General features: G+C 45.0%; 1 protein-coding gene across 20 annotated transcripts in view; it reads right to left on the bottom strand.

Annotated features, from left to right (window-relative positions):
• The window catches only part of KALRN (kalirin RhoGEF kinase), a 621,535-nt gene that overhangs the window by 23,767 nt on the left and 584,984 nt on the right, over positions 1-12,784 (bottom strand). For 15 of the 20 annotated variants that reach the window (XM_081025698.1, XM_081025722.1, XM_081025696.1 and 12 more), the window contains 4 exons: positions 10,910-11,148; positions 8,998-9,254; positions 5,387-5,510; positions 4,186-4,245 (listed from right to left, as the gene is read on the bottom strand). In XM_081025698.1, the coding sequence (XP_080881824.1) occupies positions 4,186-4,245; positions 5,387-5,510; positions 8,998-9,254; positions 10,910-11,148 (680 nt within the window). Of the gene's footprint in view, positions 1-4,185; positions 4,246-5,386; positions 5,511-7,553; positions 8,708-8,858; positions 9,255-10,909; positions 11,149-12,784 lie in introns of those variants that run through there. The other 5 variants (XM_081025701.1, XM_081025702.1, XM_081025715.1 and 2 more) reach the window with 2 other exon arrangements.

Raw genomic sequence — 12,784 nt, 5'->3', positions numbered from 1 at the left:
TCCCTCATCTCTCAGAACCTCTCCCACAAGATCCCAATCCTGTTCTTATTGTAGAAAGTGACCCCCGGAGTTAAGTATCTTGTGGCTGGCATTTGGACCAAGGGTAACATCAGCATTTAGTCATGTCCCATGTTAACTGGCTGGGGTAGAGATGCAGTCTTTCTGGAATCCTGACAACTTCTTACTCTGATGGATTGACCTTCTCTGCTCAGTGGTATTGGGCATTTAAAAAAATTCAGATACATTTAATTCACTGGGCTTGACCTAAATGCTGGGCTGAGAATCCTTGTCCCTGAAGACAAAAGCCCAAGTCTGAAGGGTTGGTTCAGGCCTCCCTACTCTAGTATCTGATGCAGGCAAGTTGCAGTGCTTGGGTTGGAGGGTGGGTACAAACACCCAAGGATTCATTGACACAGTCCTCAGACAGCTTTTCAGAGGTGGCCTTGGTGTGGGGCCCTGCTTAGCGTGGCGTCCTAGAGATATCCAGTACATCTCAGAACGGATTCAGACTTCACAGAGATGGACATTGGCTCAGAGGGCAGATGCTGAACTTCGAGCCTCGAGCCCTGGCTCTAGCATGCGTGTCAGTGCAGGGGCAGGGAAGGGACTGAGAAGCGGGCAGGTGGGTGTGTGGTACCCAGTATATCACCATGTCTACACTCCTTGTCAATAAAAGGTAATCAGCAGGCTAAACTGTCATGGAAAAATGAGGCAATATTAACTTGTTCCCAAGACAGCCTTGTGTTTGAATTTAGGCCCGATTTGCCTCTTCTTTCATGTAGTAACATTTCCTTAACTATAATATCTCCCTCCACCCCTGCTCCCAAAGTGTAATCAGTGCAACGTAAAGAAGTAAGCTGAACTACGGACCAATCCTTGTCATATTTAGAACAGTTCTCTGAGGGATGGTCACGGATCAGCAGGAGAGAAGTGGGTGCTTGGCCACAAGGGGATTGCATAGACCTGGAGCCAATCTTGCAGCAGCTGGTGGTGTGGCTGGTGGTGCTAGGAGTAGGGAGTGCGGGTTGTACTTAAGAATATTCACAAGTGTGTCTCCACAGGGGAAGAAACAGGATGTAAACATTAAAGCAGAACTGCCTCCTTTAGGTAATTGGGTGGTCTTCGAAAGCTTTGTAAATCAGATTCCTAGGATTCAAGGTGATTTATTTCCATCTCATTAGCTCTCAAGGATGTGCCTATCTATCTCCCTAAAACAGTATATCTATCTAACAGTATTATCTATCTCTCTAAAACAGACATACGCCAGCCCTGAGGGTAGCAAGCAGCTGGTGTGTAAGCCAAGACCCCAGGAAACTGCTCCTTATATGGACTCTTCAACCCACCAGCCGAAGAAAGGTGAAGAATGTTTGTGTAGTGGTATTCACGTGGAGGTGGGGGTTAAGAGCCTCTACAAAGCTAAGACTGGAATCAACAGGCTGGCATTAGGCCAAGGGTAGGCAGTCGGCAAGGTAGGCCGTAGCATTCGGCGACCTAGCAAGGAGCAGTACACAGGAAACACAGGCCCAGGATGTCAGCTGGGCTTCTAGGCACAGGGCCTTGTAGCACAGGCCACAGGAGTTGCAGGTCAGCTCTGTAGGGCACAGGGACATGTTCCCAAAGAAACAACACATATTACAGTAATCAAGTTCAGCAGCCAAGTGTGAGGCTGGGGGCCAGGCTGGGGCTGGTAACGATGCCCAAAGCTACCATTTTAGCAGCGAGAAGCCTCAAGAAGTGGTGGCCCTCCTACCTGTTTCTCCAGCCAGGTTTTTAAGGTATAGCTCTCTTCACATGTGATCCTTGGCCATTTTCTCCTACAATGGACACTGCAATAAAGTTCTACTTACCAACTGCTTGAGAACACTCTCAACTCACATTTAACAGGTAGACTTTCTATATCTGATTTATTGTGTCGGAAAATACTAACCTAGCAGTGCCAAGATGCCTCCTTTCGCTCAGCACCTGCGTATGCGCTCAGAGTAAAGTTCAAGATGGCAACACAGTTCAGAAGAGCGCGCTGATGCTTAGAAAGACCCCGGTAGAACATACAAGGGCTGCAGGCACACCTGCTACAAGGAACCTTGGGTTAACCAGAATCGTTGCGCTTTCCAACCACACACCCCTCGAGAGTTCCAGTTAATTGAAATTTCTGCCTCAACTATTACTATATCGGAAAACTTTTCGGACACGCATCAACATAATTTTTGGCTTTCCTCTGTTCAGCAACGACCTTCTAATACCTTTGCTTATGTGCCTCACAGCACTTCCCTGGGAACCGTCTCACTCAGTCCATGCAGACCTTGGATGAATAAGAACCTTAGAAATGTGTGCAATTCACAAAGCGGGGCTAAGGGGTGTGTGTGTGTGTGTGTGTGTGCGCGTGCCCGTGTGCGCACACTTCTGCTTATCTAAATGTAGAATGGAGCATCTGATGACACTGGTTAACCTTCTCGGTGTGTGTTTCTCACAACACCCTGTTCCCACTTTTCCTTTAAAGAGCAGAGTGGGAAAGTCACTCTTCTCTTAGTCCTCCAGTGCTGATAAAGGTCCCAAATTGCATCCTGGAACACAGATACCAGGCTTTCCCCTTCCCTCTGCCTGGCCTTTCCCTACTTGCAGATGACATCTCTGATACATGCTAGCCACACTTAGGCGGGAGATACAGTGGCCACCAGGCATCTCTAAGCTTACAAGTGTGAGCGCCACAGGAGCTGGTGCCTATCTTATGAAATACAAGGAACACAGAGCCACAAATCTCCCCCAGTTTCTTCTTTCTCTAAGATACATTTAGGCTATGAATGCAGTATGTACTTTCTCCCACAGTGGAGAATTGCATTGACCCACACCTGCCAGATTTAGCTCTGTGGCAATACCCACATCCACAGGGGACTATTTTATCCTGGCTAAACTCCTACTTTCAACCACTTGTCTCTGGCCCAGTGCAGCCCAATTGGTGTCTTCCACAGTTGACTTAACCTATCTTAGGCTGCACGGTCTTTCTTGGGTTTTGTGGTGGTTGCCGTAATATGGTGGTGGATTTCTTTGGGATTAGGTCAAATTAGAATAAGAACAATAAAAATCCACTTAGTTAAGTGAAAAGCTTACGGCTATGAAAAGGTTTTTTTCTTTTTTTTAAAATCTCTATTTTGTGCTTAGAGGAAATCTCTAAACTTTTATCCATTACTGGAGATGGAGGCACAGATTTGGAGAAAAGCATTTCAATTAATCCTGAAAGACAAAATGGCAGGGAACGCCAGCTCCGAGTTTACTCAAATTCTCCAGGATTTATAAATTTAGAATGGTTGTCACTCAGTGGTAAGCCATGTGAGAGTCCTGTTTCTATAACCCCAAATAGTTTCTAGCCTAGAAGGGGTTGGAAATTGATTCGAAGTTCTTGGTAGAGGCGTTCATTCCACTCCTATAACCCTGTATCCTTAGAGTGTGAGAAAAGTCCCAGGGCAGGTTTCAGTCTCCTGTCTCTAGAAAGGCCTCTGCTAAGGCTCCAGGAGGGAGGCCATCTCCAGACTTCTTTTCCTGCATGCTGGGCACAGCCACTGTCCAGGATTCCTAGGGGCTGGACAAAGGCGGGTTCTGGGGTTGCCTTCGTCGTTCCTCATTTGCTATCAGCCAGCTGTACAGTGACTAGGTGCCAGCTCTTTATGAAACCACACTTAAAACATGATTTTGCTAGAGTCTTGAGGGAGACATCAGTTCCAGTAGGAGAACCACATAAAGAGGATACAGAGGAGAGAAAAAGAGGGAAAAGGGAGGAGGGATAAACAAAAGCGGGAAAAACTAAAATTAATGGGTTCTTGACTTTTAGCTGAGAATCAACCATTCTTTATAATGCTGTTTTCTATGAAAAAAAAAATAGTGTTCTAAGTTTCCAGTAATGAAGTTGGATATTTTCCATATAAAGCCAAACCCGCCAAAGGAGAGAAAAGCAAGCATTTAAGAGAAACGGAAGTTTGTTTTTTTTAAAAAAGATATCTAGGTTGAGTTTTCTATCAAAATTGAACTGAATTAAATTGTTTTGTTTGGTTTGAAGTTGGAATGGGACACCCAGAGATGTCCTGACATAACACTGTATCCTCGACTGGCTGGCCACGTTAGTAAGATCACTGTCACAGAACACATTAAAATAGACAATCACTGTATGAAATAGGACAACAATAGCTGCTCTACCTCCATGCTAGTATTAGGGTCAAGATCATCACACTCTGACTCCTCGGAACTGTTCGTCTCCTTGATGGGCAGCATGAAGAAGGGGGAAGAAAGAGAACACAGTTAGAACACAGGCAGTTTTGGCTAGAGAGTGAGGAGAACTTCAGAGAAGCATGGGCAATGGGAAATTGGGCTGAGAAAAAACCAGGTGCTTTTAAGGTGAGGGTGCGAATCACCAAGGGCGGCAGCATGCTCTTTTCAGGAGCGGAGGCTGGGATCATGTACAGCGCTCATCTCACAGGAAATAGCAATGGAAGCAACCGAATGAAGCATGAGTCTGTCGAATTTAAACTGTGGTCTTCTGCGAGGCTGGCCTTCCCAGATGAGGGTGAAGGAGAGAATACAATTTCTTTTCCCCAAGAAGGACGTTAGAATGAGTTTCAGTTGTTCTCATTTTGCTCAGGAAGGGGAAACAAGTGCCAGGTAGATAGATAATCACACGTTAGAACACAATTAAACACCAGCAGTTTAATTTCCATTGTCCAGAGGCAGATTTTTTTCAGAGGCCCATCATCAAGAAAACAGATCCCATCGTTTCAAGATGGGGGTGGGCGGCAACAAGGGTCTGCCAAACCATAGAATCAGTGAGTTCAGAGTGATAGGTGGATTATTACAAAGTAGTAACTTGGATTTCACCAATGTGCCTCCCTTCCTGCCCTGCACAGACCTGAGGGTGATGTCTGAATTCTGGGGAAAAGAAATGAAACTTTACCAAGGACACCGTGGCCCTTAAATTCCAAACCTCAGACTTCACAGGGTTGAGGGTTTGGAAAGCATCCCTGATCTCTCCTAATATCTTTACCCGGTGTGTATTTTCTAACCTAGGATACAGAATGAGCAGCTTTGAGAAACTTAGTATGAATCAAGCACCTTGCATTTCTAAGATAAAAATGCTGCAGATAATTTTGCTATAAAACATCTGCACAGTATAAAGGCATAAAATAAACAAAGAAGAGATACTTACTTATTTGACTCGAAGTTGCCAGGAGAAATAAAAAATAAAAAATAAATTGATCTTGCATGCAAAATCCTGTTAAACTATTTCCCCTCTGGTCCCCACATTGGGAAAAAAAAGTCCCCATCCACCCATATTGCCTTGTGAGAATGCTGCAGGGTGGGAGTAGATGAGAGGTGGGACACAGCTCCAGAATACCTTACTCACTTTAACAGAGACTTTGTTGCCCAGAATATCCTTGGGTTTACGAGGCCCTGTGGCTTCATTTTTACCCGTGTTCTCCACTTCTGCCCGCTTTCTCATGCGTAGAGTATGCCATGAACATGACTTCCTGTTGTACCAAAAAATGCACCAATCAAAATGGCAGGTCAGGGCAGAATGAGGCGGTGGGTGGGCTCGCCACCTGTGGGTGAGTCAGTAGGTGAGGTGCTCCATTCATGCCCCAGCTTCAGAGGCCCCAAACCTGCATGCCAGCTCTTGTGGTGGAGGGCAGCTGACCTCACCTCCAACCGGAAGTGAATGAAAACGAACTTTGACCCTTCCTGATAGATGTACAAGGTTGACTGTAGCATAGAAAAATATAAGTACTGGGTTATTATACGATAATAAGGGACGTTTTTATATAACACTGATAAGGCCTTACAGGACTGAGGAATTCCCTTCCTGAAGGGTACGGTGGATAGGTGAAGAACGGTGGATGGGCTGGGTGGGGGGAGCGGGAATGGGGGAAAACAGGAAAGACTAAAGAAATATATTCCACAGTGCATAAGCTAGTGGCACTTTCCCAGGATCGGATACAAAGACCCAAAAGGATGATTTTGAGGTTTACATCTCATTATTTGTATGTGGGCTGTGACCTCTCCCACTGTAGTACAGATCAGATTTTTCTGGGGCATTTGACTTAATGACCAGTTGAACATCACTGATTTATCTGGATATTTTAGGATAAAGGGGTTTTTGGTCTCTGTTCTCAGTGTTTGTGAATATAGGACTCTGTTAACTACTGAGAGGTCCTAGAGTTTTCCTGTTGGGAGAAGACCCAATATGTGTTCTCAGGGAGGTGAGGCAGCAATGGCCCTTCACACTATTCTAACTTCTATCTTCCCATGAGGGGGTTGGGAGTTACTTCTTCACAGATCTGTAAAGAAGCTCAGAGCAGAGCTCTTGATATGTTAGGACTCAAAGACAATGACACCAAAAGCCAAGTCACAGGCAGCATCAGTGACCCTGAGCAGGCATCACCAATTTCAGGTGTGGTCCAAGTTTGGCTGAAGCTCTATGATTGTCTGCAATAAGTGAGGTTGGCTTCCCTTCAGTGTCTCCTTGTTAAATGTGGGCCTATGCAGGCAGGGCTCAATGAAAAGAGCCTTCTTTAAGGGAGAGAGGAAAGAGAGGGGCATATGAGATTTAGGAGGAAAGAGGATACTTCAAAATGTATAGCATCCTCTCTACAAAATTCCACATATGTCAGGAATTTTAAAATGTTCTGAAGAAGGTATTCCAAAAACTATTTATCACTAACACACATGGTCAACAACCAACCTTCTGAGTAGGCAAGAACAATCATGGTCATGGTGTCAAATTTTGGGGGAAAGTGGGCTCCTTTAAAAGGCAAGAATCTCTCGGCCAGACCTTCTTTTGTAGCTCCTAAATAGGCAGGCTCTCTGGGGTCCCCTGCATACCACTTCCTTGCTCCACTTGCTGTAGCCGAGTGAGTTAGTCATGGAAGTTAACCTTAGATGATCTCACTCTGTTAATTTCAGACTTTCATCTCATATCTTTACCCCAAAATCCATGGCCCTAGCTCCTTCTGAGAACATCTTGAGTCAGGGAGGTCCTTGCTGCAGGCTTCCAGGGCAGACAGCACAGTGTGTGTGTGTGTGTGTGTGTGTATGAGTGTGGGAGTGTGTTCCTATGTTTATTACAACCTTCTGGGTCATTCAGTATGCTTGATGAGAAACTGGAAATGTCACAAATAATGTTCAGAAGAAAGATTCAGGGTAGTACCAGTGGCAGGACAGACTTAATTTCATATTCTACTTCGCAGAAGAAATCATCATCATGGTTTGGGGAGCTTCCACCTCTTGGCCACAAGCCTGGGGATTGATGTGGAAACAGGGTTTCAGTGACATTTATCCTGTAGGCATCACACCAATTCTGTCTGATCTCTGTGGCCACAGCAGGTCCCAGGGAGGGCATGGTGTCCTTCATTGATAAATGGCAACCATTTTTAGTCAGTTACTCTGTTCCATCCCCACCAGCCCTTGTGCAAGAAAAATGACCAAAAGACCCACAGGTGAGGAGGAAGGCATGCTCAGTGCCTGGATAAGTAGATCACAAATTATTATGACTTAGTTCTATAAGGCCACTGATTAATAAGAACTTCAATGTTTTGAAGGCCTTTATTCCCAAGGGTTCTTAAAAGGTACCAAAGCCAGGTGTCTTCAGAATAAAATGAATTGGGCCTATTTACATGTTAGGGGCCACTACTGATTTCCAGTTGGGCCTGTGGTTACCTAGAAAGGCTAGGATGCAGTCAGTAGCCTCTATCCCCCGAGAAAGGCCCAAAGAAGCAGTTGTTGGTGACCCTGCTCTGATGTCTTATGGGAGATCCTTCCACCCCTGTCACAGATGACCACACAGCATGGAAAGCAGTGGGGAACGCAAGCCAAACACTGCCGTCTATGCCAGTCATTAATTTACGTCAGCACCTCAGGGTCAGATGGACAGCATCCAATCTGCCTCATTCCTCATCTTAGAGATTAGAGGAAATGAATAGGGGCTGCTTAGAAGCGAAGGCTGGTGTTGAAGCTTTAGTGACTGTTTGTGTAGGAAAACATTGCCAATGCATTCAACCAACTCCTAAAATATAGAAAAGAAAAGGAAAAAAAAAAAAAACCAAACAAGGAAAAAGAAGAAACATTTGCACATTTCAGAGTTCCAGAAGAGTGAAATGGGGAAAAAGGGTCAACTAGTCTTTAACCTCATTAAAACATGCTCATGGTGAAAATTTATTTTACATATTTAAAATAGTACATTTAAAATTATTAGTTACATTACAGGTACAATGATGAACATTGTGACTCTCCATTATATTGCACAACCTGACTTCATCCATATGGGTTTCTTTAAATAGTGCAAAATACTTTTATACAGGAATGTGTTCGGAAGGGTCTTCGCAACCAAAATAAGGAGAAGAAATATCTTACAAATTACCATGAACATATATTAAAGTGACAGGGAGGGGGAAATTAAAAAAAAAAAAAAAGGTACAATCTGTACAGAGGAATTGCCATAGACACCCAAAAAGTTCCCTCTCTCCTGGGAGAAGCAGCAGGCCTCTGACCTGTGCAGATCTGGCATTTGTGCTTAGGTAATTTTTTGGTGTCAATCAAAAAAAATATATATATATATATCAGTAACTTAATACAATATAAATAGAAGTCCAGTCCAGTGAATCCTGTGGTGGGCCAAGTGGAGCAACGAAAGGCATGCTTTTGTCACCTAGGGTTTCAGTAGGGTTCTTTTCTTAACGAGGGGAAGAAAAAAGGGAAAAAAATGAACACAAAATTATAAATGAAAAGGAAAGAAAAACCATCGCCACTACCATCAACAACAAGGAAAATTCACAACAATCCAGCCTGGATGCCCCATGCTGTGTGTGGTTCCAGCACTCAAATATTGGTTCCCGTGGCACTGTCGAGATTAAGCAGCAGTAATTCCCTACCGTGTGTTTGCCTTTTTGTGTTCTTTGTTTTTGTTTTGAATTTTTTTTAATCCACATACTCCTCTCCCGGGGAAGCCAACGAGGCACTTACTTGATGCTCCCGTCACTATTTTCTGCTGCTGCTGCCATGGCTTTGGTGAGGGGCGCCAGGATGGTGCCAGGGACCCAGCCCTCGGCCGCGGGGGAATGGTCACTGGCAGGCTGGTACACCAGGCACATGTTCTGCTGGTTGGCGCCGAGGACCTGGACCACCTCACCTTGGCTCACACAGATTTCATTCTCCTTCAGCGCATAGTAATCTTTGATCACGGCCATGGACGAGGTCCCGTTGCAGCCTCCCAGGTCACTCTGTTGGGAGATGGGGCAAGAGGGACACATACACAAGATGGTTGGCTCGCACAGGCTTGCTCTGCATCCTGTTGTGTGGTTAAAAGCCAGACCTCCCACTAGCAGGGTAAACAGCAGGCAGAAGATTATCTTGAGTAGAGACATTATATTTTATAAACGTACTCTGTTTCATACACTAGTATAATCAAGGATGAATAGCTAGAGATAGTATCCAGCCTAGGTAAAGGTATAAACACACCTCCCACCTGGAAGCCCCTTCCCAGCATGCCAGCTTCCTGCCCGCATCCTCTGACTAAGGTTAGGAAGAGCGTGGTACTGGCACAAGGATACCTGAGCACCTGGGTAAAGTGAGGTCTGGGCAAAAGTCAAGTTAGGGATAACCCCCGGGGTGGAAAGAACACACACCCTTTGATACATTTTTTTGTCTTTTGAAAAGCATTGGTCTTACTGTACATTCTGACCTTCTTTGAGACAGGATAACAATGAGACATTCGCCCAGTTCAAACACAGGTCATCATCCACCCTGACCCAAGTCCTGTGGGAACAGAACTCCTCCAGTTTCCCCTGTACTCATTAATACAGAAGGTCTGGCCCCTGTGGCCTTTTCACGTGACTGACTCTATACTAGGGAAGCTGCTTCTAGACAGACCTGTGACTCCCAGGGAGGTCTGGCTGCCTCCTAGGGCATGGAGAGAGCCAAAATATCTTCAACGAGTTGGACAAAATGCCAATGTGACTTCAACTTATTCACAAGGGCAGGGTGTTTTTCAGGTGGAAAATCATTTCCAGGCGATGAGATGAAGTAGGTCAGTACAGTGACTCTAACATAGAATTGAATTTAGATGTTAACAGTCAGTTTTTTAAAAATCAGTATCGTAGTAATTTGAGTAAAAAGAATAAAAGTGTAAAATCAGACCATGTAGGTCAAAAAGTAGACGTTCCTATTCACAGACCCATTAGTTCTAGAGGAAACTGAGGCCTAATCTGATTCACTAACTTGCTGAGATTCTAGAGTGAGAGAATTGCAGAATTTGGAACGGAAACCAGGTTACCTGACCCTCAACCTAGCACTTTTCCCCTTTGTTCTCTTGTTCCTACTACCTTGTAGGATCAAAATCACTGTGACGACGGGGTCTACAGTGAAGTCTATGAGTATCCTCGTGGTGATGTCTGAGTTATGGATTCTCTATGGTAAATGTTTCACCCCAGGCTGGCTTCCCCATTCACACACATCAGTCTCCGTGACGCAGCCAAAGGTTGGTGAAGAGCTGTAAGCTCACTTCAGCAGCTCATCATCAGAAAGGGCAATCTCTTCAGAGGGTCAAACACTAGAGTTTTGCTTTTAGATGATCTGCACCACAACTACTCTATTTGGGATAAATCACCTGTTTTCATACTTGTTACTACAACAATATGTAATATTTGTATAGGGTTTCTGCAGATGGCAGTAGCCCTTGAACACAGAGTGCCTGAGCCACGGGCAATTGGTCTAAAACACTCAATTTGCAGGGAAGAAAGAAATAATTGAGACAAGGTTGTATCCAGTGGGCTATTCCTGCCAAAATGATCAGCACAAAAAGATGCTATTTCCTAAGGTGCGCCCCGAGGCCGTGCCCTCAGAGTGGTAAGGGTTGGAGTCATGGGCTGTCACTTACCTTGCTAGCCTCAAACTTGTCCCCAGGCTGGTGGTAATCAAACCCTGGACTGCCATTGGAGGTAGGTATCTTCAGGGGTGGCAGAGGCGGGTTATAGCTGGAGCCCTTTGGGGGCTTCTCAGAGCCCATGGGGACAGAGGAGTAGGGCCTGGGGCTGGCCTGGGGAGCCCTAGCAGGCTGGGACCTCATCACGGCTGTGCTCCTTTCCTTCCGCTGATACTCAATAGGCGACTGGAGTGCTGCAGGAGAAGAGCGGATAGTTACCCTAAGCTTTGGGAATTCCACTCGATTCGGAGGCTTCTTTGGTACAGGCTCTATGCCAGGTATAATGGGGATACACGAGGAAGACACTACCCTTGTTTTTAAGGAACTTAGAAACCTACCTGAATAATGAAAACGCAAAATCCAAATGGTGCCATATGTGAGATACAAAGCGTTGTACAAAAGGAGGGAGAGAGGCTCTGCAGTATGTGTGGGTGTGGGTACATAGGTACAGATGGTTATAATAAGGAACTTCAGAAGAGGGCTGGCTGTCAGACTGCAGCAAGGAAGCAAGTGTGAAGTGCATCTGGGGAACAGGATGGAGTCAGATTAGCTGGAGCACAGAGCCATGGGTCTCCATGGAGGAAGGGGAGATGAGACAGGTAAGGGAGGGCGGAGGTACCACGGTGTGAAACATCTTTCTGCCAAGGCTAACGAGCCTGGATTTAATTCTGAAGATCACGACAAGTGATTGGGTTCAATGAATTTGAATGTTTTAAATTCAGATTCTATCACCAGATCCACACTTGAAGAACATTAACCTTGCAGCAGTTGGGAGAAGAGATTGGCGAGGCCGATTCAGAAGCCACGAGATAATTACAAGTGAGAGGCCTAACCAGAGCAGAGCCAGTGAGAATGTGGAAGGGATTTGCTGTGGCACGTGTTCCGGAGGGAGACTAGACTCTGACCCGGCCTACCTGGGAAAAGAAGGCAAGAATCAAGGGTCACTCAGGTTTGGAGACGGGGAGAATGGTTGTCAAGGAGACAGGAAAAGCTAATTTGACAGGAAAAACATGAGCTTTGTTTTATTGAGGTTAAGATAACAAAGTTCCAAGGTCTGAGTCCTAAAGTGGTCAGCCAGGCAAAAGCCAAAGGGGTCAAATTCTGCAATCATGACTTCAAGGGCTGCCCGACTATGTCGGTTTTTTATCAGTATTCACTGCAACAAATATTTAAGTGGGTTAACAGCTGGAGCCCAGAGAACTTTCAGTTACAAAGATAGTTCTATAGTGTTCGGAATGTACTTCAGTAGGACTCAACATAGGGTCCCACTTTCCTTCTATTTAAGATCTCAGGAGGGAAAGATGGACTCTGAGATCCCTGCACCTGTCTCTGTAACTAAAAGCCTGACCCTGGTTCATCATCACATCCTGTCTCTTGCGTGTGTCAAAGTATAGAGCAGGCTCCTGCTAGATTTTAGCCTTTCTCTCTGGAGAGTGTTCTGTAGGCATTAAATATGTAGGCATTAAAAATTGATAAGTTGTTCAGTAATAGCTCCATAATTCACTAAAATTAGGAGAAAGATCTCTTGGAACCATGTAAAAGTCTGAAACATTGGCTATGCTCAAAGAAAAATGTAATTCCAAGTTTTAAGTCAAGAGCAAAGAGTTGTGAACCAGGACTTGTCAAACTGACCTCCTGAATCAATGACCTGCTTATATGCAAAAACTGTGCTAAAGTGTTTGAAAACAGTATGTCTTCTTAGAGAAGCTACACAGACGCTGGTGCTCTTCCATCAGCCTCGATATGGATAACTTGGGTCTTAGGATCAGGAAAGCCATGTATCATCTGACAGGGTTTGTTTCCGGCTGATGGAAACAGTCTTATGCCTGA

Source organism: Rhinolophus hipposideros (genome assembly GCF_964194185.1).
Source record: "Rhinolophus hipposideros genome assembly, chromosome: 2".
Lineage (NCBI taxonomy): Eukaryota > Metazoa > Chordata > Mammalia > Chiroptera > Rhinolophidae > Rhinolophus > Rhinolophus hipposideros.
Note: the sequence above shows the minus strand (reverse complement) of the source record. Positions and strands in the feature narration are given on the sequence as shown.